The sequence below is a fragment of the Epinephelus fuscoguttatus genome, linkage group LG9 (genome assembly GCF_011397635.1).
Source record: "Epinephelus fuscoguttatus linkage group LG9, E.fuscoguttatus.final_Chr_v1".
Classification (NCBI taxonomy): Eukaryota; Metazoa; Chordata; class Actinopteri; order Perciformes; family Serranidae; genus Epinephelus; species Epinephelus fuscoguttatus.
In genome coordinates, this window is record NC_064760.1 from 12,691,057 (window position 1) to 12,718,396 (window position 27,340).

The following is a 27,340-nucleotide window of genomic DNA, read 5'->3' on the forward strand; positions in this document are numbered from 1 at the left end:
TAACCAGCTGAAATGACTAAAACAGACATTCTTGTCTGGTAATTTAATCCATAAACCATTTCTCCTTGACATTCCATAAACTGTATGTAATCATCATAATCTAAAATAAGATATGAGTTAAAGCATGTCAGTGATACAGAGGATTTTATTGATATCACCTATCCTTAATTTATGCACAGATAATGTATTCAGTGTGATCCCAGCCTGAGTGCTAAAAATGTTGATAACAGAGTTGTGTCACAACACAAAAGTGAAATGAAACTTAATTGAATAAAGGCCTTATTTATAGTATTTAATGCTCATATTCAGTCTGTTTAGATTTGTTTTTTGATAGATTACATAAAGACCAAACACTATTAAAAATAGAGCTCTTTGGCAAATTGTGAAAACTGACATTTCAAAAGGGGTTTGTGTGAGGAGTAGATGTGATCTAAAGCCTTTCTTCTTCTCTTTGGTTCTCACAGAAAAGTGTTTGTTTTGTAGGTTAAACATAAGTAGAAACACACGTGAAACAAATAACCTATATGACTCTTCACACAGATGGTAACCAAACAAACTTCATGCAAATGTCCCAAACAAAATGCTGCACTCCCACAGTCCCACAGTCCCACAGTCCCACACAACACAGAGCTGCACTTGTTTCCACTGTAGGCGTTCCGGGCTTTTTGCAGTGTCACACACGGCCCTCAGGCCAGCGAAGAATGGATCTTATTTTACTGTTTCCCTTTTAGAGCACTCGTATGACATGTCGGTCCTTCTAGGAAACGTTGCAGGGGGTGACATTAAACGATGATAACCTGGCATGTAGTGAAGCAGGCTTGAGACTAGAAGATCACCAGTTGAGAGAAACCTCCCCCTCCTTTAGCAAATGCTATTAAGCAGGACACTTAACCCTGGCGGTGGAAGTGCACAGTGGCAATTAAGCGCTCGCTGCAGAGGGCTGCGGTCGCATTGGGGTGAAACTGTATAGTATATGTAGGAAGTGTGATGTTGCTGATTAGAGCGTAGGTGTCTTTTTTGTACATTAGCACAGTATAGGTTCAAAAATAGAGAGTCATGTACAGCGAAACTGGGCTTCAACAGTTTTAAAATGAATAAATTAAAGTCCTTAGATGGCTTTTTTATCTGACTGTCTGTCCAGAAGCCAAACATATTTAATTTACATAGAAAAGCAGCAAATCTTCAACTTTGAGAACCAGGCAGCTGAGAATGTTTGACATTCATGGCATGAAACATGCCTTAAAGAGTTACTGACTCATCGGTATCATTATTAATGTGATTGCCAATTATTTTTCTGCAAATTGACCAATTATTTCAGCTGCAAGTCAAACATGGTCGGCTGGATTGTACATGAAACATGCGTTATCTCTGTTAGTCCCCTCAGGCGAGCATATTGATCAGATTCTCAGGCTTTAAAGAAAATCCAGTTAGATAATATTTGAAATAAGTGCTATCTAAGTGCAGTCCGTTTTCCATTAGCAGTATAATATAAATATAAGTCTTCAGGTTCATTATTTCTGTTTGACGATCCAACATCTTCAAAATAAATAACGGGAAGATTTGGCTAGTTTGGTCCAAGGAAGAGATAACAAGCCCTGAAAAAGCCCACGTCCCCCGAAGACATGTGCTTATTAATTTATCACTGACAGGGCTTGCCTGGGAGGAGCAGCTAAACTAGGCTAGGGTAGCAACTGCTGCTACTGATTCAAGGGCAAACACCAGCTTAACTGCCTCTATGTTTTCTCCTCTCTCTTTACCTCACTTACTCTTTTTTTTTATCCTGTCACTTCCTTTCTCCTTGCTGCTTTCTCTCCTCTCATCTTCCCCTGCCATTCTCTTTCCGATGCTCTTTTATTCTCCGTAACGCTGCCTCTCCTCCTCATTTTTCCTTTCATCCATCTGCATCCACGGCACCCAGCCTGGCATGACAAGCAACTGTAAGAAACAGGACCATGATTTCAAAACTGTAAGCAAATGCTGACCGACTGTATCCTACAAAGCCCAAAGGGTGTCAAAAGTAGAACTCTGAATAATTTCTGTGCTTAAATTAATAATTTAATGAGCACTAATTAGTAGCTTGATTCCTTGTACTAATAACTACTGACTAGTAACTACTGATTCCTTGTAGTTACCAAAATGAATACTAATCGTTCCTAAATATATTGAAATAATTTCCTAAAATAATGAGTAGCTAGAGTACCTGATTGTGTAACTGTATTTCGGTGGTTTCTTTAAAGGGTGGGACGTCACGTTAGTTAATTTCTGAAAGTCACACAATAGCACAAACTAACTAACAGACCAGCAGCAGTGGTGACAGCAGCACCTTGTGTTCTGTGAAGTGAAATTACCAGTCCTGTCAAGGTAGTCTGGTGGCTGCGGACGAGAGCGGCAGCAAAATGTACTGTGGCCTCCTAAAAAAGGACCACCAAAAAAAGAACATCAGTTTAAGTGTTCCCTTTTACCATTTCACCTTGCTGTCAGACAGACTGTTCCGACGGGGAACTGAGGTCATTATTTATGCTCTCCTCAAAGTCACCAGACTCCATCGACAGAAATGTAATTTTACCTCACACCACACTGGAGAAGCAGCTTTACTGCTGACTCTGTTGTGTAGTTTGTTTGTGTTATTGTGTGACTTTTGAACCGAATTAACAAGGCATCCAAAGCAGTACTACAGATGGGAAAATGTCTGAAGAAAGGCTTGGGAAAATAGCATCTTGAGACTTAAACATAAACACTTGGACCAAAAGTAGACTTTTCAGATTCAAATAAATCAGGAACACCACTGGAAAGCTACAGAATGATGTAAAAACCTCAAAGAAAACCCCCCAAAATAATGGAGCTGCCCTTTAATAAATCACTTCATTATTCAGTTTGACTTTGTTATGTTATTGAACTAGGCATTATCCTTCTTAGGGTGCTTTCACACCTGCCCTGTTTGGTTCGGTTCAGTCAAACTGTAGTTGCATTGCCCCAAAGTGTGGTTCATTTGGGCAGGTGTGAACACAGCAATCACACTCAGGTGTGCACCTAAACAACCAGACCAAGACCTTCTTGAAGAGGTGGTCTCAGTCTGGTTACAAATGAACTCTGGTGCGGTTCGTTTGTGGTGAGAATGTGTTCCGACCTGGATCTGAACCAACTGTAGTCACATGACACATTGTTTGGGTTAAACATGAGCATGTTACAGTCCTGGAGGATTATTAATGTGCACCTCCTCCTGTACTGCCTTAATATGCACATTCAGCACATCCAATGCATCAAAACATTGTTTTCTAGTTGGAGCCGCGCCTCGTTTTCAAACTGTATGGTTTGACTAAAATGAACAATGACAGCAATATAGTCCACGATGAGCAGCGCTAAATTCAACCTGCGTAGTTGTCCCTCCATTGTGACATTAGAAAGTGTCACATTTATCTTGCAAGTGTACTCTTCTTCGTTTGGTTTACTTCCTGGATTTTTCCCACATGGAAATTCTGACCAATCAAGAGCAGCTTTCTCACATAAGGCATTTGATCTGGTCCACTTGTAAATGCTGCCGTGAGAACACGAACCTGATTCTGACCAAAGCAAGACAACTCTAGGTTGTACAGGTGCTGATAGCACTCCAAGTTTATTGTCATTCTACATTGGATGTGTCAGTGACATACTTCAAGTTCAGGCTGTTGAGCACAGTGTTGTGGTATTTTTGGTAATCTCCCCGTGTGTTTTACGGAAAAAAAATAGTTCAAGGTTAGAAATGAATAATTTGAGGGATCAGATGACTAATTAATCAGGCAGAATATTTTAGGTTATGAATTATTACAGTTTTAACCCCTGATTCCTGCCAGGCTCACTGATACTTCTCTCTCTGCTGTTATCATTCATGCTGTTTATTCCCAGGTAGCAGTGGGTTTGTCAGATGGTGTTCATTGTGGAAGCAGCACAGGTAGACAAGCAGATAGACAGACTGCATGGAGAGCAGAAGTGTATTATAAGTCAACTGACAGAGCAGAAGGTGGACAAAGAGAATGTGTGCTTCACATATGTATCTTGCTTTTTGTTCACATGACAAAGACCTTGTTGCCCAAAGTGTTGCATCAGTCAAAACTTTAAGGGACTTGGAAGTTTGAGCGCACAACCTTTGTCTAAGTAAACTGACAGACGTATAGGTAGGAACGTAGATGGACATGTTGAGTATTGACAGGCAGACAAAGCCACAGATTAGCTCAGATTAAAACTTGGCACATGTTAAATTGTGTAACTACATGCTTTAAAAATTCATTAGAGATTCTTGAAATCTAACTCATGCCACACCCACGCTGTTGGGTTATTAGAGTTCACAATATTCAAATTACTCCTATCTTGCATCGGCTCGACTACACAGGGTTAGTATCTGAAAATTCAGTAAGCCTTAAAAAACATCAGAGATCATTTGGTCTGAAAGCTGATCTTTGTTTCCAGTTAAATAACCTTGTTTTGAAATTTTAAGCACATTGGTTGCTTTCTTTGTTCAGTGTTTTCTCACAAGCAAGCATCTCTTAGTACAGTGGTTCCCAATGGGTGGGTCACAGTCCAAAAATGGGTTGTGAGTCCATTCAGAATGGACCCAAGTGACTCGCAAACTTGTCAAGTTTGTAAAAAACGCACTTCATTTTGAAGTACAGTAACTTCCTGGCACAGGGCTATCATTTTGAAGTGCCATTTCCTGTTATGGAGTGATTGATTGAGAGATACATGACAGAAAAAGCAAACAAAGTCAACGACATGGCCAAACACAAATATGACGCTGAATTCATTTAACTGAGTGGACCTGGAGCTAATGACTAAGACGAAATCTGGACTCCATGGCTGGACCAGTTGGGAACCACTGTTTTCGTAGATAACATAAAAGACATTAGTTACCAGTCAGGATCCCAAAGTTTGGGTTTTTTTGCAGATTAATCCCTGATATGCATCCATGCATGTCAAAACAGCAAGTAAGGTTGACCCGCACCTGCAATGCAACGTGTGTCCCACCTGTCGGGCACTACTACTGAGAAGTGACTTCCTTTACTTCTGTGCACTACTCTACTCAAAATACCTCACATACCGGACATAAAAACAATATTATCGGAGAACAAAACTGTCTTTAGAGGACAAAACATGTTCGACAGTACCAAGTTTACCAAGCTTAAATCAACAACTCCTACTGGCGTACCAGAGGACTACAGAGACGAAACATTCCCGTGTTGAATAGCGGCGCCCTGCTAGCAAAAAAAAGTGAAGCACTCTAGTTTTCAAGCAAATCTGGATTGATTTAAAGTTTGATCGCAGTTCTATATCTTACCTAAATGAAAGTCACACACCACAGTCATACTGTTCAGTGTTCAGAGGTGGCTCTGGAGGTAGAGTAGGTCGTCAACTAATCGGAAGATTGGTGGTTCGATCCCTGGCTCCTCCAGTCTGCATGAAAGTATTCAAGATACTGAATGAGTATCTGCGTGAGTGCTTAAAAACTGAGTAGCAGGAAGCACCTCGTATGGTAGCCTCAGCCACCAGTGTATGAATGTGTGTGTGAATGTGACAAGTATTGTGAAAACACTTTGAGTGGTCGAAAGACTAGAAAAGTGCTACATAAGCTCAAGCCCATTCACCAGTGTTTAATCTTTAATGCTACTAGTTAATATATCAAGGTTAAAACATTGTTTTTATTATTGGCCATGATCTTTAAAGAGCAACTTAAACTTCTTCTCTTATTGACATTCATTATGTATTTACTCTCACTGCCACAAGACAAACAGGAGGGCTCACTGCTAATGGCTGACAGCTTAAAATGTGCACCAGCAGGTTTCAGGTCAACCTCAAGGCTCGTTAGCTATGTGTGTGTGTGTGTGTGTGTGTGTGTGTGTGTGTGTGTTTTAAAAGAAGTTCAGTTTCCCCCATCCATTGGTACGGTTTAAACTGGTCTTTCATTTGCGAACGTTTTATTCTTTGAACCCCCATCTGTGAGTGTTTTGTATACAGTTGGACTGTTACAGCTGTGTGTACTGTTGCTGTGCTGCTCACAACACTTGAGCCAATCAGATCAGATCAGAACATAAAACACAGGCCTCATATTAAGCAGGGTTATTAATAGACTTCCTGTTACTCAGCTTCTCGCAGTTAAGCATTTAAACATCCTGAATGGCTAACTGACCTAATTTGAGTTGAAAATTAACATCGTTCCCATGAGGTGACAGATTATGAGTACTTATGAGTGAATGAGGAAGTTTCAAATTATTTGTTACTATTTCACACACAGTATTACAATCTGCATAGAGAAGGGCATTTAAGTGTTTTATATTTAACTGAAATATATATTTACCTTTATATTTAACTAACACTTGTTTTTGGATCCTTGAATCTTATTTTGTCTCGTAAAAGTCAAACAAGAAATTCTTTAAGCAGAATGTGAGTTCCACATTTGCGTATCTTGTCTGTCAGTCACATACTCTCCATTCAAGCTCTTGGAGATGGTCAATTTTTTTTATTTTCTCCAGCAGTTAGCATTTTTCAGACTCAGACCCACTGGTGGTGGATAAACAGGAAACAGCTGATAGCAGGAATTAGCAAGCAGCTGGTAGCAAGAGGGAAGCGCAAACCTGACAGACACTGTAAAGATGAGCAACTGGGGAGACAAAGAATTGCGTGCCCTCCTTGTCCGTGCAAACGAAGAGGCCATTAACCTTCAGTTGACGGGAACAGTGAAGGACAGGCCAACTTACGAGAGAATCGCCGAAGGACTGACCAGCCACGGCTTCCCTCCCATATCACTGTTTACGTCACACGCTGAGCTACACGTTTTGTTACTTGCTCACGCCCCCCATTGCCCCGTAAAAGGCGCATTCTGTATAAACAAAAGTAGGTAGGCGGCATTTTGCCGCACTCCCCAATTTTGTTTTTATACAGCCAATGCTGAAAAAAGACTGATTGGGCTTTCCTGCAAATTTGCACAATTCCTATTTAAAAAGGCCTTTTAATTGGTCGGATTTGATTGGTATCGGTTTAACGATAAAATCATCGATTTTAGTCATATTTTAGCAAAAAAAGTCTGCTGGTTTTGTGCTTCTTAAATGTGAGAATTTAAAGCATTTTTCTGTTATACATAATTAACTTAACAGCTTTGGATTTCTGGACTGTTAGTCGGATTAAACATACTGTCTAAAGACGTCATCTTTGGCTCCATGAAATAGCACATGGCGTACATTATTCTTTGAAGACTCAAAAACAGCACGCACATCCAAAAACAATAAATACTGGGTGGGTGCTGGACAGAACAACGAATACAAAAATACAAAAACAGGTCCGCGCACCAGAAACTGCTCCTTTTGGGAGTTTTAATCGTATCACTTCATGTGATGTTTCGGGCACCAGCCCTTCATCAGAGCGCTATTCTTTGACATTTTATTGACAAATCGATTAATCAGAAAAAAAATGAATGGCATGAAAATGATTGTTAGTTGTAGCCCTATCTTAAATTCCTTTGTGGCAGCACAACAAAACCCTTCTGGGGACACTTGAAATCACACTATAAACAGACTGAAAGAAAACCTGCGAGCCAAGCAACCAAAAGGCTGCAAACAACCCATGATGCAACACTCGCTGTAGAAGCCAGCACGGCGCCAGTTCTTTTTCTGTTAAAAGAAATATCTGATGTTGTGTGTGTATGTGATAATCTTGGCCTTGAATATACTACAACCCCTTTTTCAAATGAAACTTCCAGGTGAAGTTATTTTATATTCGTGTCTTTACAATACATATGTTTATCAGGTACTTGTTTGTCTTGGCAGGTTATTTGGGACACAGTGTGATGTGCTGTTTTCATTCCATTTGTGACAAAGCAGATAATAATCTTAGTCATATGCTTCGTGTTTGATGGAAGAGATTTGTCTCTGTGCTCATGCAGATATTATCATCTCCACCTCTACACTCTGTTTTTTAAGGTGTGTGCTTGTTTGGATTGTGACAGGTCACGCCAGAGAGCAGGAGGCAGTTATGCATTGTGTGTCAGGGTCACGGAATGTATGTGTGAATAATGGACCCAATAACCCAACGCAGCAGACAGATACAGATATAACCAGGCGTTTGTTCTCTCCCTGATTGGTGGAGATTCAGGCCGGAGAGCAGAGGTCAGTGAGGTCCTGTCTGCCGCTCGGAGGTGTTTTTCTGATTGTTTTAGGATTAAATAAACAGACTCAGTGGACTCACTAGTCTAAAGATCGGTTTGTTTGTGAGCAGAGAGTATTTTCTCTGTGCAGCCGTTATAAACTTAATAAACTTTGATAGATTCTTTCAACTATTTTCTACCCCCGGGGAACTGTAGACTTTGACACAGAAATCCAATCGATCTTGACTTCTGAAGAGGATTCCTGCTGTCCGACCTTTCTCTCCGTCACTTCCCACCTCCCTGATTTTGGTTGCCCATGACAGTTTGGCCAGTGATGATAAACTATGCAGAGTTTAAACTGCTTTGATCTTTTTTATTTTAGGGGATTTCACAACATGATGCAAGTTGGAGGAAATTTGCTGATTTATTTATAACCTCTTGTGAATATTTAATCATCTTTTTTTGGTCGTGCACTTTGTTTTGATGGTACTGGGGCTATTTGGCAGATCACAGATTAATCACAACAGGGTTTTTGTTCTCATATGTGATGCATATAAAATTGCCTTTATGAAATATGAATGTACTCTTCCATTTGTTGATGCACAGTTTTGCTTACTCCTGCAATGGTTATTTCAATAATTAATGTTAAACTTATCAGGTTTTCAGTTAAAATTACATTATTCAGGACATGAGGGGCGTTTGTGGATATTTTTGGACCAGTTTTTCTGGTCAGGTCATCTTGTTGTTCCTGAGGATATGTTTTCTGCTTGTTATGTTGCTGTGTGTTTAATATTCAGCTCATATAACTCACTCACTCAAAATGTCCGAGCCAGCAGTCAGGTTAAAAGTCTTCCTAAAGCATACTTCACAGGGTCAGACAGTATTGCTGGTATTGAACCTGTGACCTTTCTGTTAAAGGACGTTTGCTTTAACTACAGCCACCCTGCAGACTGCTTCATCTGTGGGTGTGTGCAGGTGCCGCTTTTAGGAGCAAACTGAAATCTGATATACAGTAGGCTGATTTAAATTTACTGCTGCCACCACTGTGGTAAAGCTGTCGTTGAAAATATACTACGAATCAAGGTACGGATTTCCAAATAATTCTGTTTCAATATGTTGTATTTTCTTTCCTACATGTTTTTAGTTGATCTTTGTCTCTTCTGTCTCTTAAAGATTTAAAGACATGGTTTTCTAATAGTAAAATATTAACTTAATCTTTACCTTTGTTGTAGTTGACCACTACAGATGGTCCAGAATTGCGTGGACTCATCTGTGGTGCCTTTAACACTTGTCAGGGGTAGAAAATAGGCTGCATGATATGAGGAAAAGTTCGCAATAACATTCATTTGCTGGCTGTTGACTTGTGGGAGGAGCTGTTGATGACACTGCATGTGCGATCCACTGGCGATGATAAACAGGAAACAGCTGATAGCAGGAATTAGCGAGCAGCTGGTAGCAAGAGGGAAACGCAAACCTGACAGACACTGTAAAGATGAGCAACTGAGGAGACAAGGAATTGCGCGCCCTCCTTGTCCTCGCAGACGAAGAGGCCATTAACTGTCAGATGACGGGAACAGTGAGGAACGGGCCGACTTACGAAAGAATCGCCAAGGGACTGACCAGCCACGGCTTCCCTACCACATCACTGTTTACGTCACATGCTGAGCTACACATGTTGTTACCTGCTCACGCTCCCCTATTGCCCCGATAAAGGCGCATTCTGTATAAACAAAAGTAGGTAGGTGGCATTTTGCCACACTCCCCAATTTTGTTTTTATACTGCCAATGCTGAAAAAAGACTGATTGGGCTTTCCTGCAAATTTGCACAATTCCTATTTAAAAAGGGCTAATGATACTGGTTACCTGGAGAGGTTGGAAAAAGATATGCATTTCTTCCCTGTTCCAAAACCAAAATCAAACCCTGAAAAGTGTAGGGTTAGCTAGCTAGCCACTGAAGATATAGTCTACTGAATGTATACACATGCTGCTTTTGCTTTTTAATGATTATAACAATGACTTCTGTCCGGCGGTGGAGGTCCAGGTGCTGGCAGCAGCACGGGGTCAAATCCAAACACTGTTCATCTGCACACACTGTGATGCCACACAGCTGGTTCAATATCAGCAAAGTTTCCCTTTATATTCATTGTCTTGTGTGGAGATCAGCAGTGATGTGGTGGTTCACTTTTACACTGTGATCTGTAGCCTATAGTTCGGCTTTAGCATCTAACTATCTTTGTCTTTTTAACCTGTTGTTGCTGCTGAGTCAGTTTGACATCCTGGATATATCCTTCAAACACAGACTGTACACCCCTCTGTCTGCTTCTCTCTGGAATCACTCTTTCATTTTTCCTAAAATATGATAATATTTCTTCAGGGAGTGCAGTTAGTTACAGTGTGGGCTCCATGCCTACTCTTACAGTTTGTTGGGCCATCACAAAGGGGCGGGGCTTAGCAAAGGGTCACTTGGAAGTAGTTGTTAGTGCGACATGATGGAGATTTAGTCTGTTGAACAAATTGAGCGTTGAACTGAACACAAAAGCCAGTATCATACAGTAGTCTTTTGCAATGTGTTTCATTGAAGTCGACATTGCAGTGACAATTAGAAAAAAAAACTATTTATTATCCTCTGGTTGTAAAAGAACATCTTTAGACACTTTCAGCATCAGGAGTGAAGTCTTACGGAGCGTTCAGACTGAAAACATCTCTGCATTAAGAAAACATTTACAGGCTGTATTGGTGTGGGTGTATTGCTTCAGGTACCAGTGAGACAAAAAGCTTTGAGCAGTAGATCCATGACTTTGAAGGCTTACCAGATGCCAAAACAACGCATAGTGGTTTATAATACTATGAGGAAGGATTTTACTCTGGAAGTTACCATGCGACTGTTTGTTTAGTTCAGTCTTGCCATTGTTAATCACACCATGATTGCTACATACTTTACCAGAAATGAATGAGGTTTGGTAACTTTTATCCACACAGTGTTTGTCTTAACATGACTTATCTTGTTCTTTAGTCGTGTCTATCCTTAAAACCTTTTCTCTGTGTTGTTCCCACATTCTCTGTTGGCCTTTTTCCCTTTTAGCCTTTTATTTTTCTCTTACTTTCTCACTTAGGTTTCCCTCCTCTCTCTTAGAGTGCCGCCTCGACTTTCTCTGTTTCCCTTCTAACAATGTACCTCTTTGTTGAGCAGGAGGTTGTCAAGCATGATATCTGGGATTAAGACACACAGACAGACAGAAAGAAACACAGACAGAGTCATTCTAGACTGTTCCATTACTGACCAAATCCTCACTACAGAGGCCTTTTAGGGTCAGTTTTCATGGTAGACCAGGAGCTGGTTTGGGAACACTGAGTTCCCTAATCTCCAAGTGTCATTGTCCTCATCTGGTGAGCCTGGCAGTAACAGGACCACCCTCGCTTAAAAGGTGTGTGTGCCATGGTACTGTGCTATTTAGGCCCTCAGATTGTTGTCAGTAGTGATCATTATACAGTCAACAGTGTGCAGTAGTTACAGGTTTCATATCCATTCAGTCAGCTGGAAGCAGCACAGTCTGGTCTGTGGTACCTTTTTTGGTTTCAGTAGTTAGGGCTCTGACCCAAAACAAGAATCTCGCCTCCAATAGTGGGATTTTCTCTAGCTTTTAAAGAGGCTTAGGACCTAGCCAGTGCCAGTTCAGTTGTTTTTGGAAATAATAGAGGCTGAAGAATGCCTTTAGAGGACTCGGTAATCTTTATGGGCAAACATAAGACTCCTGAAACCCCCGTTTAATAGGACTAAGTCATGAGGAATCCTGAAAATGAACTTCAGCTCTTCAGCCAGCAACAAATACAAAGTTTTGAGCTTGAATGCTCTTTCTTCATTTTTTAGAATTCAGAGAGAGGCGACATCAATTCAGCTTGGGTGGTTTCTCCCTGTCATACCCTCATACCTTTCTGACATTTTACCAGGGTACACAGCAGAGTCCTGCATTGGTTAGATACCTTGGTGACCCGCAACAAACGGTGATTTGCAGGTGGTACTTTGTTATAATTTTAACACCTGGTTCGATTGGTAAAACAAAGAATGTGTGGGTCGGATCGTGAATATTGGATAATAAATATATTAAAATAAAACTAAATTGATAATTAAACATTTTAATGTTTTTACCGTCGGCAGCGCCTGTAACGTTATCCCCACCACTTGCACATTTCATACACAAAATTCAAATTGCTTTATAGTGGTCAGAGTCGGGGCCTGTTTTAGTTTAGTAGAAGGATGAGTGTCTGTATTTATGATGGTATTTAAAATCATGAATTCGGAGGTTTTTGCTGGTCCTTGAACGCAGCGCAGGCGGAACTGTACTGTTTTTTCCTTCAGCAGCAGTTTGCAGAGTCAGGTCTGATCGACAGGTAAAAGCGGCAGCAGTTTGTGAGTGAAAGCAAACTTTAGACCCAGTGCACTGAAAGTTAAGTTTCACTTTGACTGCCCGTACCGTTCTCCTGCCCTGCCTGCGCCCTCAATCTGTGGAGCAGTTCATAAGGTAGCCTAGATTTATTCCAACTGTGCACTTAATGAAAGGTCCAGCTCCAAGAATACAAAAAAGTGGTGGCAGATGTTTTAATCATGGCAACCAAATACAAATGAGTGAATGTGTGGGAGGTGCAGTTTAAAACAGAGCTCAGGTTTAGTTGAGTTTGTTTGGCAGTATCTGTTTGCTGTCTAAAACTGGGAACTACATCATGTGTACCCAGGTAGAGCTACTGAGCTAAGTAGTGTCGATAGCAGTGAGTCTCACACACTGTTTGCTAACGCCTGATGAATATGAATGGTACAAAAAGAGGCCTTGTTTACTGTCAAGCTAAAAAAATACTGTGATGCTCTGACTTGGCTTTAGTGAAAGCTTCCTCCATGTTGGCAGAATGGTCTTTCCTTCCCACTCCTGGTCTATTGTTTGTTCAGCAATGAGTTACACAAATGTACAGGTCATCCTCTCAGAGAATGCTGCAGGTGGACATAAAGTGGAGTTTACTCTCATAGTTTTGGTTTGGAGGAGGGCAGATGAGGGCCATTTAAGGCAACAGCTGATGCATCCGTCACCTCAGTGCTGCCTGAGTTGCAGAAAGGAGCTTTCCATCGCATAAATGTGTGGCTTTATAAGCAACCCTGTACATCTGCTTGGAACTATATGTAATGCATTATATTAAAAGCTTTATATGATCTTCCCTATATGATCTTCATAAGAAAATAACCAGTTTTTAAAGAGCATTTGGCACAGAGTCACATCTGCCACTGAGCTGAACACCAGAGAAAAATGGCATCCATTAAAAGCTGTAACTCTGAATCATCGCTATCCCATCAAATGCAGTAATAATATTTAGTGTACTTAAAAGGTCATGACAAGGATTTAGATTCTACATTAACCAACAATATTAAAAGCCCAAGTTAATTTTAGTATCAGGATTTAGTCATTTTCATACCAAATAGTAATGTTGGACTGAATGAATAGTAAATGATCTGTGATTTGGCTCCTTGTTTTCTTTCCTTTGCACCTAAAATGGGTAAAGTGGCTTTTTTTTTTTCTTGCGTCTGAGATGTTTGAAGCATTGCAGACTGTATTTGGAGAGTTTACTACTTTCATACCATGGCACAAGATTTTATTTCCACATGGTAGTTGCCAAAACTCTTAAAAAGGCTTGTTGTTGGCTAGAATTGTTCCTTGATTATATTAGCTGATTGAACATTTTTGAGGAGCTTTGGGCACTGGTATGTTAGTGACCAAGTCTTTCTGCAAAGATAGCTGCGTGAAAGCAAATCCTTTATCTTTTGAACTGGTTTTGGTGAAAGACAGACACCATGAGGAAGACACACACGGAAAGTTAAGGAATAAAATATCTCCTTACTCCTCCTTACTGACAGTCCCTTTTCCTGCTCACCTCCTCAGCTCCTCTTGATGTAGAGGTTATGCCAACCACCTAAGTAGGTTGAATGGGTTGTGTAACGTGCAGCACAAGGAGGAATGAAAGGAAAGAAAGAAAAAGGAGGAGTAACAGTACAGGACACAGTGTATTCTAGCAAAGCAAGACTGATTGAGTTGTTCCTGAAGGACGCTGGGCATGAACCTACCAAGCCAGGTGCAAGTGTGCATATTAAAGACCACGGTTCATTTGCAGCTCAATAAGGCAGAGTTTGTGTGGCAGAGATGGGCAATGTGGGTATAAAAAAAAAGAATTTTAATATGATTCTTCTGATTAGAAAAAACCTTTAGACTAACAGGCTTAAATAAATGTGTTCAGATTTGCATTGACCATTGAAAACAGACTCCTTACAAACTCCTGTAAACAGGGTTGGGGTTGGACAGCAATTAATAGAATTTCAATCAATACCAAATCCCATATCAAACCTCTCTATTTTAGGTTAAAAACATATTCTTTATTCTTAATTTGGATCCACATTAGCTGCCACAAAGTGGTTGCTCATGTTCCTGGGGTCAACTCACAAAATGAAATTAAAAATATATCAAATTAAAATCACACAGTATCAATGAGACAATAACATTCATTATCAGTCCAAAATTAAGACAAAAAAATGAGTAAAAAACAAAATGAAATCAACAAAAATCTTCCAGAACTGCCATAACAAAAGACTAGATTAATATATGTTGTAATTGGATCTGACAGAGTATGATGGTCCTTCCTGGGTGTCCTTGTTGAGGGTCTTCAGATGGCTGAAAAGGCCAATTCTGGAGCCACAAACTTTATTGCAGTGTGGGTATGGATGTTGGGTGCTGGCGGTGGGATGTGTGGGGGCCTGCCTGGTGGAGAGCCTCTCCTTCCTTTGCTGCTGCTTGATTCTGGCAGCCTGTTGGAGATGATCTTCATGGAGAGTGGCACCTTTATGCAGGCAGTTTCTCCATGCAGGTCTTTGACAGGCAGTAGCCTCCCAGTTTGAGCTGTTGATGTTGGATTTTTTGAGACTGGTTCTGATGTTGTCCTTGTAGCGCCTTCTCGGGCCTCCAGGTGCACGTTGACCGGTGGAGAGTTCAGAGTAGAGGACTTGTTTTGGATGGCGGGTATCAGGCATCCGTGTTACGTGGCCTGTCCATCTGAGTTGGTGCTTTGTGATGGTTGTAGTGATGTCTGTATTTGCCTCTTGTAAGATGCTGCTGTTTGTCCTCTTATCTTCCCAGCTCACAGTCCATCCATGTCCCCAAAAAGGGCAATAAGCTGACAAAAAAGTCAGAACTCAAAACTCACTCACTGACAATTTATAAATTGAATTAATTGATTCATTTTTCTTTTGTGGACAGTTCTTACTCTTCTTCTTTTAGCTTTTCACTTTTAAATAGCTTAGTTTATAAATATATTAACATTGAAGAGGTAAATTAAAAATTATTTTGTATTGCTTTCCAATGTATTTTTCATTCCTCCCTCCCTCCCTCCTCATTTTCTCTTGCCTCCTCCATCTCTTGTATTTTTCAGTAACTTTACAGCGCTCTCAAAAGTAGAGCTGTGTTTTTAATATTTTACCACGCAGCCATATTCCCATATAGACCAGCAGAGTCGACACACCAACACACATTTACTCTTTCATCCCATCATAAACTCCTAACACTTCTAAACCCTATCAGGTACACACACACACACACACGCATTCACATGTTATGGCAACCTGAAGACAAGACATGCATACACACACACACACACACACACACACACACACACTCCCAAGTGGCAGCAATTAATAGGCACACACAGATGCAAAGTGACAGTTTGCTCACGTGTACATGGGCATGCACGGACATGTAGGACATACACACACACACACACACACACTTACACAGCTTTCGAGCCTAACCAGTGTCGGTTTAATTATTGTGTTCGGTCATCGCCTCCAGCAGACTCCTGGACAACATGACATCTCAAGCCTTGAAGTAGGAAGATGAGATGAGAGAGGAAGGACGGGGGGAAATAAAAGGGGAGAGAAGAAGGGTAAGAAGGAAAGGAAGGTGTAAAGGAAACCGGGGGGAGAGGAGTGTAGACAATGGAGAGAAAGACCAGAGGGGGAGTGCAGAAAACAACAACAGGAGAGATTTACCAGAAATACTAAATAAGAAAAGAGGACCTTGTTTGGTTTCTGAGTGAAACTGGTTCTAGCTTCCTTCAACCAGACATGATTCATGATCTGATACAAATTGCAACATGCAGCTGGCATGTTATCATCATGATGTGTGTCCTTGTTATTTCTCAAGATGATGATGATGATGATGATGATGATGGGTAGTGTGTGTGTGTGATATATTAGACTCATTGTCTTTGTGCAACCGTTAGACTTCATTCTGTGTCTCATTGGTCATTCATGAAAAGGTATTTTGCATTTAGTTTATTAAACATTTGCTTGATTTATTGCATTATTTCCTGTTGTTATTGGTTCTAATTAATGCAGTAATTTGAGTTTGGGTTTTGACCTTGTGTGAACATCTGTAGCCACTCACGAGAAAGGTCATTTTGCATTGACATTTTAATATGATGCACATTAATTCTATTAGATTAGTGTGAATCACAGCAACATGAGTAACTGTATTTTTTATTATGTTTCTGGTATTCATTATTATTAAGCAGTCACTGCTGTGTTGATTTTGTTGGTAGTGCTCTTTCTGTGGCTGTTCTCCAGTCCAAGATGGAGGAAAGTTTGTGTGACTGCTGCACAGAAGAAGTGCTGGTATGCCCATATGGCATGGAAGTAATTAACTGTGGTGCCCGCATTATGTTGCAGCGAGCGTCTGTGTTGGCACGGCCCATTTTATACATCTTACATTGATTATTGTGCATTACATGATTTTAAATAAGATGTTAAGTTTGCTCAGTGTAAAGGCATGTATGACACATGGCTGATTATGGCAACTTAAACCTGCTGAAAATAAAGGTGTTTTTTGTTTCCTTATTGTAAGAATCTGTACCGGAATTTGATAAGAGCAAGCACCATCAAGAAAGAAGTAAATAAAATGCAAAACAGTGTGAAATAGGAGAGGCCTCTTCCTTTCAGTGCAGTGCTCGATTGACTTGTTGAGCTTTAGCATCGCATTGCAAAAAGCTATCCTTTTAGAGGTGGTGAAATGTTAGTGCTTTGTGATGTAAATGTGTTGCCTTTTATTTGATATTCTGTTGGTTTTGCTGACAGACAGCTGGCTAGTTGTGTTAACATGTGTAAACATAATGCCCACTGCCCACCCTCCAGTCTCCACTGGTTAGTTTATGTTAGCTTTGGCTGCTCTGCAATGAGCACCAGCTGAGTCGGGCGGGAGCTAGCTAGCAGTGTTGTTCTTAAGCCGATTACCTCTACTAACGCCTTCCCAGTGACTGCATGGCGTTGCTCAGGACATGGTAGCCACCTTCCAGTCTCCCCACAGGTAGCTACGATGAGTAAGCGGCTTCTTTTTGAGCTGCAAAGCTGCTTTAGCACTGTTAACTATGTTAGCACCACTAGTCGAGCTGACACTGCTAATGGCACCAACTGTAGCTATCAGTGCTAAAGTGCATTCACCAGGGCGATCTGAGAGGAGATTTATAAACATTGTGTACGCACAAAATAAGGCCTGAAAGAGGCTTACTCCACTTACCATGCAGAAGTTTTGATCTATAAAAACAGACGTGATGGGAGGAACTTTGATAGGCGGGAAATTGGCAACAAAGATGGTGAGGTGGAAGCCTGATTGTAGAAACTGTTGGATATTTTTTGGCACACATTTTTGGCTTTTGTCCGTATGACCTAATGTTGCCACAGCAACACTGTTTGGTTAGGACGGCGTTAATTTTTAATTTTTTAATTTTATATACTTTATTAACAAGCAGGAATTGCTGAATGAGTGGCACCGCTGGCCAATGACTACGACTGTTGCTGCTACAAACCTCTCGTTATGCACCATTATGTTGTTTATAGTAAACACCTGACAGCAGCTGTTGTGAACAGAAAATGTAAAAGCTATAGATATGTCACACCTTGAGACACTGCTGCATTATATTGCAGTAGAAAGTATGTAATCAGATGTGTGTAAACATACCAGGAATTGTTTCTTAATCGATTTTATCTTTTTCTCTCTCCCCACCTCTGTCTCCACCCTCACCTTTTCTTTTCTGACTTTTCCTCCTGCCATCACCTCCTATTCTTTCGTTCCTCCCTCCTCTCCCTTCTCTCTCTCCGTCTCTTCTCAGTGCAGCTAGAAAGGAATCCTGCAAGAGGGATTAGCGGTCCGTCAATGAGGAACTACCGGCTCATCTTCTGCCACAACCTGAAGCAGCCATAGATGGTTCGGTGGTTCACTGGCTAGGGGAGGAGAGGATAGGACACACTTTAACTGCTACACGGTGAGTTCACACACACACACACACACACACACACACACACACACACACACACACACACACGTTCAGGCACATCATTGCTGGGGGAGGGAATGGACCCACTTCACCCTGAGACAGGAAATAGATTAGACACACGTGCAAAATGTTTTATATTATAGTAATCACTTTTGTTATGTAGAGCCTGACATTTAAGGTACTTAAGCTAAGAATAACCTCACAGAATGAATCACAGGATCAGTTGTTGGTGATTTACCCTCGATAACCACCTAGATAGCTGCTCACTACCTGTCTGAAAGTGACAAGATGCAATCGGCCCAGTTGTTTTCCTAGACAGGAATTCACCACTCTGTTGTTGTTTCTTAACAGCAATAAATCACACTCATCCACTCTTGGTATATTTCTTCCTCGAGGAAAGCAACTTGACCAAACCTCAGTAGGACAGACTTAGTGTAGAGGTCTTCATGGGTCCAACATGACGAAAGACACTAAATTTGATCCATGATCTAATTGGACCTGACACCTTATAAAAATATATTTATCTGACCCAGAGCATGTCTGAGAGGAGAGTTATGTGTCTATTTTATGGGCCCAACAATTCCGGCGATTAAAGTTATTTATCTATTTCTCTATTATGAATTATTTTGTTGTTGTTGTTGTGATGTGAGCTGCCCCTTGTTTACAGTTGATCTAAGCCGCTTAGATCACACATACAATTAAGCATGTGCGTACTGACTTCTGTCAATATGGACGTGGTACACATGGTTAAATTCTCAACAAATCAATAGTTCACTTCATTCTACAAAAAGATTTACTGGCATGGTGAACAAGAGAGACAAACAAGTCTGTAACCCCCACGTCTGAAGCGGTCATAAAGTCCTTATATATATTCTTTATTTATATTCCTCTAGTCAGTGAGGGTCCACAAATCAAGTCTTTTTCTTTACTTTCTCTCTTATAAGCTGATCTGAAGTCAGTGTTATCGTCACGCAAGTTACACACACAGCGCTTTCTCTCATGATCGGCACTGATCACAGGTCTTCTTGGAAACTGTTGTTGATTACACATAATGACAAAGAGACCTGGGTTCAGTGGTCATAGAATGGGACCTGAATAAAACTTGGACGTGAACCTGTATGGACCCTGACTCAGGTCTTAGGTCCGAGGAACTTTGCTAGACCCCAAAAGCCAACTACTCTTACTTACAGAGTGCATATTGACAAAGAAACAGCCAGTAGCTGCAAAAAAACCCCCACCAAATTCAGACTGTACAAATCCCACCATTCAAAACTAAACAGTATCTTGTTATTATTAATATAAATATAATTGACATTTGCAGTTCAGTTCAGAATTGAACTATTTTAAACTGTGATTTTTATATAAACATGAAAAGTGGTTGAGCTTTACATCACATGTGTCCGAGGCTTGTTAGCTAAACTTGGCCACAAAATACCAACTGATGCAGCTCATTGGTTCTTTTAAGTGAAAATATTACGAAAACACTCAGCTTTCGGATAATGCTGAACATCAGCACATCTCTACACTGACTGTCATGTAAGAATAAACATGCTGATTTAGGTTGGGTTGCATCAATAAGGATTAATTCAATCTAAATCTAGTTGTAGTTCTGGCACAGTTTTAATTTTTCCTCCTTTCTCTGCCACGTTTGACAGTTGGTCCAGCCTTTCTGTTTGGCTCTGGAACAATTTCCTTGCTGAACTGGTATCTTGAGAGAAATTCAGCAGCACCATAAAAATCAATTGCGTCGAGTCTTTTCAAGAAACTTTATAATTCTACTCAATCCATCTTATGAAGGCAGCTGTTTTAAAAGTTAAAACTCCTTCAGTGTGTTAAGGTTTTAAGTAAATACTGGATCATGTTTTAAATTGGAGTTAAAATTAGGTACAGCAGAGTTCAATTCATTTATAAAGACAACACACATTAATCAACTGTCTGTAAATCTGCAAGTGTTAGTGAGCTGGCTGGCTAATTTTTAACTGCAGTCCTTTGGCAAGATGATTTCAAACCAATAAAATGATAACATTTACAGGACAATTCACAGGACAAAGACAGCATAAAGACATAAAGACAGCATTAACTACAGCAATTAGAAACTGAAGCCATGCAGAGCAACAAGCAGCATGTTAGAAACACGAAGCTCAACACACAGTTTAGCATTACATGCAGACATGCAGAGCAGCAATAGAAAGTAAACACAGATAAAATACAACAGTGATTATGTTTGGTCGCATGCACTAACACAAGCCATGAGACAGAAAGTTAGCGTTGCTGTTAATCTAGGTTTAGAGGGAAAACTAAACTGATGTTTAAAGAGAGGTTTAAATTCAGTCTTTCTTAATTGTACATTTGAAAGTTAAGTTCAACATGATTTAAAAAGGCAACAGATAGGATTCAGGGTTTTTTTTAGCTTGGCGTCACCTAGCGTCAGCAGTGTTGCTCGCACTGTCGCAAAGACCAAATTGACCGTGGGGATCAGAGATAATCAATAAAATGTAGGCTGTAAAGCCACCAGTATACCTCTATGTATATGTAGTTATATGTGGGGGGTAATCACTGTCCAAGGGCTGCCGTAGAATGGCAACGAGGATGTCAGCCGACCAACACTCGCTACCCGGTCCCTGGTTGCGGCGATTTGCGATGCTGGCCAGCTAGGAGCCAGTACAGTACAGTACAGTACAGTCCTCTCTCGTCTAGCTAACATTTAGCCGTGTTACTTACTGATCTATTAGAAAGAAAGCTAGCTGGACATCGGTTCTGAAGCCTCTTTGGTCACGGAGCTCCCTCCATCTCTTGAACGCCTGACTGAGGTTTACTCTTGTTTTTCTTCTTCTTTTATCACTCTCCTTTTTGTGCATCCTCGCCTCCTCAGACAGATTAGCTGAGTTTTCTTTTGGGAGGCCGTTTTTCACTTATCGTCAAACTTTGTCCGTCTGCTATTGTGCTCCTGACTCAACTATCTCATGCCCCGGCCAGTTCCTCATAAGGACCAGCTCCAGTCCCTGATTGGCTGACTGACCAGTTTGGCAATACATGACACATTTCCTGCCGTAAAGCAGATTTTTCGTCCCCGGTGGCAGAAGCTTATTGCAAAGTCACTAAGTAACCTATGTAAACGCTGATAGTCTGATTTTACTGTGTATACTACCCTGTGCAACCCACAGTATTTTCATAATGATATATAGGCAAAAATGCTGTCTGTTGCTTCTTTAAAGTTTAACGATGATTCAGTCAGGGTTTAAAATGAATCCTTGTTGGTGCAGTTCAGCCTTAGACCACTTACACACTTAAAATACAACATGAAAATAAAATAAAAATAAAAACAAAACGTCCTCTGATTCCTCTCTAGGTGTTCAGTCATGCCATCTTATATAACAAGCTGACCGCAATTGCAACAACAAACTGGTTTTCAAACTGGTTATGAGAGGAGTGAGAGGAGGAACAAACAGGTGACCACTTCACAAGTAAAACCTTGTTTTTGGTAGAAAAACCCTGTCTGACTGCCCCATTATACTCTGTGTGTGTTTATTTATGAGCAGTAACCACATGTAGTCAATGTATTCTTTGTAACTGTCAGCGCTGCTGTAAAATTCATGAATCCAGGGCTTCTGATCTGCTGTAGTTTTATGTTTTAAATCTGATTGTTTAGACAGCAAAGAGAAGGAATGTTTCAAATATCTACAGGTCAGTGTGCTTATAGGGTGTATATGTTGTTATTGCAATTAATAGCAGTGCTCTTTTATCTTTAAAATGCCACTGATAATGTAAGCTTAATTTAACTGAAGGAAAACCAGCGCACATTCTCTGATAAACATTTGGTGATGTTCCTCCTCCCCCGATGAGTAGACTGGACACCATCTGCCACTGTTTGCATTCAGATTACTCACCAACCGACCATCATCAAAGTCAAACTTTGAACAGAAATCATTGTCTTTGCATTGGTTTCCATCCCATTGTCTGACTCAGGCGTTCACAGCATCGCCTTTGTCTGGGAGCTAAAGGAGTGATGATGGCAGAGGACATGACAAATACTGTAGGGAAGGAGAACTTAATTTAAGTAATGGCCTTAAAGTGATGATTATGTAACAAACAAAGTGTAAACACAACTGACTTTCACCCACGCTGAATCGTATTTATGTAATTTAAAACACAGTTGTAAGAAGTTGATACAGTCGCACTTTATACAGGTGGAAGTCCTGGTGTGCTACTTAAGCAACCCTTTCATTTCACAAAGACTGAACACCTGCTTCATAATCCCCGTCTGTAAGCAGCACCACTCTGTTACTTTACCTAAATCTGTTTCCTTCTCTTCCTGCTCCCCAAATACTGAGATACATGGAACCTAAATTTGGTCAAATTAATCTTGTCCACCCTCACACTGGTCCTTTGAATACAAGCATGTCATTAGGGCTTGATATAAGTAGTGTTAATATTATCTGCTACCAAGACCTTCTTGAAGAGGTGGTCTCAGTCCGGTTACAAACGAACTCTGGTGCGGTTCGTTTGAGGTGAGAACGTGTTCCGACATGGATCTGAACCAACTGCAGTCACATGACACATTGTTTGGGTTAAACATAAGCATGTTACAGTCCTGGAGGATTATTAATGTGCACCTCCTCCTGTACTGCCTTAATATGCACATACAGCACATCCAATGCATCAAAACATTGTTTTCTAGTTGGAGCCGCGCCTCATTTTCAAACTTTATGGTTTGACTAAAATGAACAATGACAGCAATATAGTCCACGATGAGCAGCGCTAAAATCAACCTGCGTAGTTGTCCCTCCATTGTGACATTAGAAAGTGTCACATTTATCTTGCAAGTGTACTCTTCTTCAACGTTTGGTTTACTTCCTGGATTTTTCCCACATGGAAGTTCTGACCAATCAAGAGCAGCTTTCTCACACAAGGCATTTGATCTGGTCCACTTGTAAATGCTGCCATGAGAACATGAACCAACTCTAGGCAATTATACAACTTTTGAACAAAATTAGTCCCTGATTCAGACCAAAGCAAGACAACTCTAGGTCTGAAAGCACCCTTAGTCTCTCTGAAAAATGAAGCCAAAGCAGGAATGCAGTGAATTTCTGGGGCAGAGCTTTTATTTTGAAGTGCCATTTCCCACCGTAGAATGTGTGACTAATGGACAGCTACTTAACAGAGACAGCAAACTAGCTCGACGACATGGCCAAGCGCAAGTATGAAGTTGAATATATTACCTTGAGCTAACGACAAAGGAGAAATCTGGACCCTGTGACTGGACCAGTTGGGAATCACTGGTCTAAGTTGTGGAAAAAAGGTTGTTGCCGAACATGTGTTTATTAACAAAGGTGACACTAGTTATAAAGTAAGTTTAAATGCCTTTGCTGGCCAGAGGCCTATTGCTGCTGTCCATCCTTCCCTTCCTCCTCCTCCTCCTCCTCCTCCTCCTCTTCCTCCTCCTCCTCTGCTTTGGTTCAGTGTCAGGAGGGGAGGCTCACAAACTTGTTGCAATGTGAGAACCAGCCACTCCCTCCTGTTTGAGAGTGTTGGGCTCATTTTGTTTGTTCGTGAACAGCAAAGCAACTCTTCTTGTCATCTCCTTGCATCTCTATCAGCCCTCTGAAGTGATTTCTCTCTGCTCTTTGGCAGCGTTCGGACCACTGTGGATAAAAAGTGATGTTTCATGTCGCGTTGCATCCTTCACCAAAGCTCTTATTTCGTAAACCATTTCATCTTGCTTTTTTGGTCTAATCTCACTCCTTCTGCCTTTCTGTTCTTTTTGGTAAAGACGTTAGGTCTAGGCGGGGCTGTGGTGAGGAGGAGGAGGAGGCCATGAGGAAGAGCGTGTCTCCGTTGCCAGGCAACGAGGGCGGGAGCTCAGCCAGCACCACGCGGGTCTTTGGCGTTCCTTTGGAGGAGGTGACGCGCACTCACACAATCAGTGGCCACGAGGTTCCTGCACTGGTGAAACACATCGTCGACTACATCGAGGAGCATGGTGAGTGACACACACACACACACACACACAAATACACGAACACACGCATGCAAACCCAAAAATTTTTATGCTGCCAAAAGTTGAATTTTTTTTAAGCTTTTGGGCTGCAGATCTTTGTTTCACACCATTTCTCATCCAGTATATGATTCATATGAGAACAGCTAAAATCAAGTCAGTGTTCAGAAACCTAAAATATCAACTAAGGCTGATGATGCCAGTGCAATAGTTTCAGCGAATTTAAGAGATTGATAAACAAAAAATCAGTGATACAATAGATTCACTTGACTCATACTCAACCACACTTGTTGTGATGCTTTTTTTTTTAGAGAAATTTGACTTTTTATTGAGTGTTATAATCTTATTCTTCATTACTTCTTAATTATAACCAAACAATCAACAGTAAAGGAACTGTAAACTCTACAGAATGCTCAAACTGAAAAAAAGCATCAAACATATGCTCAGTAATTTAATAAAAACTGAATGAAGAAGGATTTACGCTTTAAAGAGGCATGTTTTTTAAAAATCCTTCTTCCTCATGAAAAATAATCACAGTGGCTACACTCAGAACTTTGGCTTTAAAAGTACAAAACAGAAGCAGAATGGTTCAACACAAATCCACATCCAAAAAGTCTAAATCTGCTCTTAAAATCTGTTGTTGCCTCAGGCCAGCACTCTGCTCTCTCTGTATGTGACTGAAGCAGATTGTCAACATTTTTCTTGTATTGCGCTGTGTTAATGTGCCGCTACGTCTCCTCCAGGTGATAAGTGCTTACTTTGTCTTGTATGTTCCTGCAGTTTAACTGTTAAGTGTTACTGTTACACTGGATTATGTTTCATTCATCTCAGCTGCTGCCTTATATGCCTGTGGCCTGCGTAGACGCAGACACAGATGCGTGTACAGCTCTGAGAGCACACAAGTATGTTGGTCCATGTGTTTGAAAAAAGCAGAGCAAGGGAGAGCCATTAATGGTCAGAGCCGCTTTTTAGTCTCATGTGCTGATCCAAACTCCATCTGTTTTCCTCTGGGTGTCTTTATAATACGTTTAACTGACTAATATTTCTGCTGCAGACTAGTGCAGGTAGCAACGTTTAATTGAAATGGAGAAATTGACAAGTACAAAATACTTCCAGAACGATATGACACAAATCCAAGTCCAAAATTTTTTAAAAAAAAAATAAAATCTGCCCTCAAAATCTGTTGTTGCCTAAGGCCCTGGTCACACACTGGGGGCCGAATTCACAAAAGAATTGCGTGGCTTTTGCGGCCGCTAAACCGGTAAAAATGGAGCAAACAGATACCGTCTCATTCACAAAGCACGCACAGAGGGTGAAATGCTCCACTAACTGCGCTGCCAAGCAGATTGCGTCTCGGTGCTCCGGTGTTATTTGCACGTATTTAAATGAGGTAATATGCATATATTTGGTGGAAAAATTGCCCCTTTCTATGCAAATGAGCCTCATTGATAAACAACGTCTAATTCACTAACACCAGCGCTAATAGCCACACGCAGTTTGAGCGAAGTAAATAATGTCTTTAGAAAGCTGGCGCAAACTGGGCGCTCCTCTGTGGAAGCCTCTTGCCCAGACTTTCCAGTGATTGTGGCAGCAGTGATCATCTGTTAAATTTGTCTGTAAATAATATTTTGACATTATTATTATAATCATTATTACTTTAATGGCATCCGAAGATACTGATGCGTTGAACAGGTGACAGTCTGCGGTCGTTTTCAAAACGCACTTCTGTCACGCACTTCAAAAGCAACTTTCAATAATTTATTTTACGAAACGGGGGAAACAAACATGAACAAAAATGGTTCCATAATTCATATTAAATTCAAAAGATAATGAAATAACAGCTACAAGTGAGAGGGAATAGTGATAAAGTGGTCAAACTGGGTCAAATCCACAGCCTCAACCCATCCGACACTGTTAGACTGACTCACCAGCAGACATCACTACATGAGGGTACACAGTATTCAGTACTTTCCCAAACAAAGTCTGCCATTGTTCTGCCACAGTGTTCTTGGTGCAAAGCCAGCATTTATACTTTGCCATGTGGCTAACTGCAATCAGGGAGAAATCAGGGGCAAACTGCACTCAGCTGCCAAACTTTGTGGGCGTGTTTGCGCTGGTATATCATTAGCGCAATATCCTTTGTGAATAGGACGTTAAGACGGAGCAAACTGCAGGTGCAAATGAAGTGCAATTCAAGGTGCTATCAGCGGCCGCAGTTCATTCTTTGTGAATTCGGCCCTGGGTGTATTGCAACCTGCAAGACGAGAGTCGCACCTCACTGCCTTTTTTTTTTTTTTTTTTTTTTTTTAAATTGAATGCCACTAGTTAAAAGAAAATTCTTGCTGCACCTTTTTATTGTTGCCAGGCAACTATGGACTCACCTTCTTATTCTAACCTTCCTGTGTAAGTGATCTACTGTTTGTTTATTTATTTATTTAATTTAGTTCACAGAAATTAGTAGCTACTAAAATGCTGAGGCAGAGGGTGCTTGCTGTAGCTCTGGTTGAGAGGCTGTCAGCAGATAAACGTAGATCTGTGTGTACATTAGACCCTAAAAAGAGGGTGGATCATGGGGAGTACCACCACTTGGTCCAGGAGCTTCGCCTCCATGATGGCTGCTTCAAGTACTGCACTTATATGCTTCCACACCTGTGGTTTTCTATTGAGATAGTAGTTACCGAGGTTTAAAAAGTTGTATAGCTCTGGGTATCCAGCAACCACTACCTCCGGTTTCTCCTCCATTGTTTACCACCAACTTGTTGGTGTGACCACCACAGAAGACCCGCCTCTCAACTCATCCGATTGGACAATGGAAAAAAAGTGGAGATGATGTCAGACGCTTTTCCGCTCTGAGTTGAAGTTTTTTCAGCTCAAGGAGTTCAGAG

The 27,340-nt window shown here is 40.8% G+C and overlaps 1 protein-coding gene across 4 annotated transcripts in view; it reads left to right on the top strand.

Moving 5' to 3' along the window:
* fam13b (family with sequence similarity 13 member B) overlaps positions 1–27,340 on the top strand; it is a 125,845-nt gene that overhangs the window by 14,871 nt on the left and 83,634 nt on the right. For 3 of the 4 annotated variants that reach the window (XM_049585846.1, XM_049585848.1, XM_049585850.1), the window contains exons 2-3: positions 18,301–18,448; positions 24,231–24,440. In XM_049585846.1, coding sequence (XP_049441803.1) covers positions 24,275–24,440 — 166 coding nt within the window. In that variant the 5' untranslated portion in view covers positions 18,301–18,448; positions 24,231–24,274. Of the gene's footprint in view, positions 1–18,295; positions 18,449–24,230; positions 24,441–27,340 lie in introns of all 4 variants that reach the window. The other variant, XM_049585847.1, reaches the window with a different exon arrangement.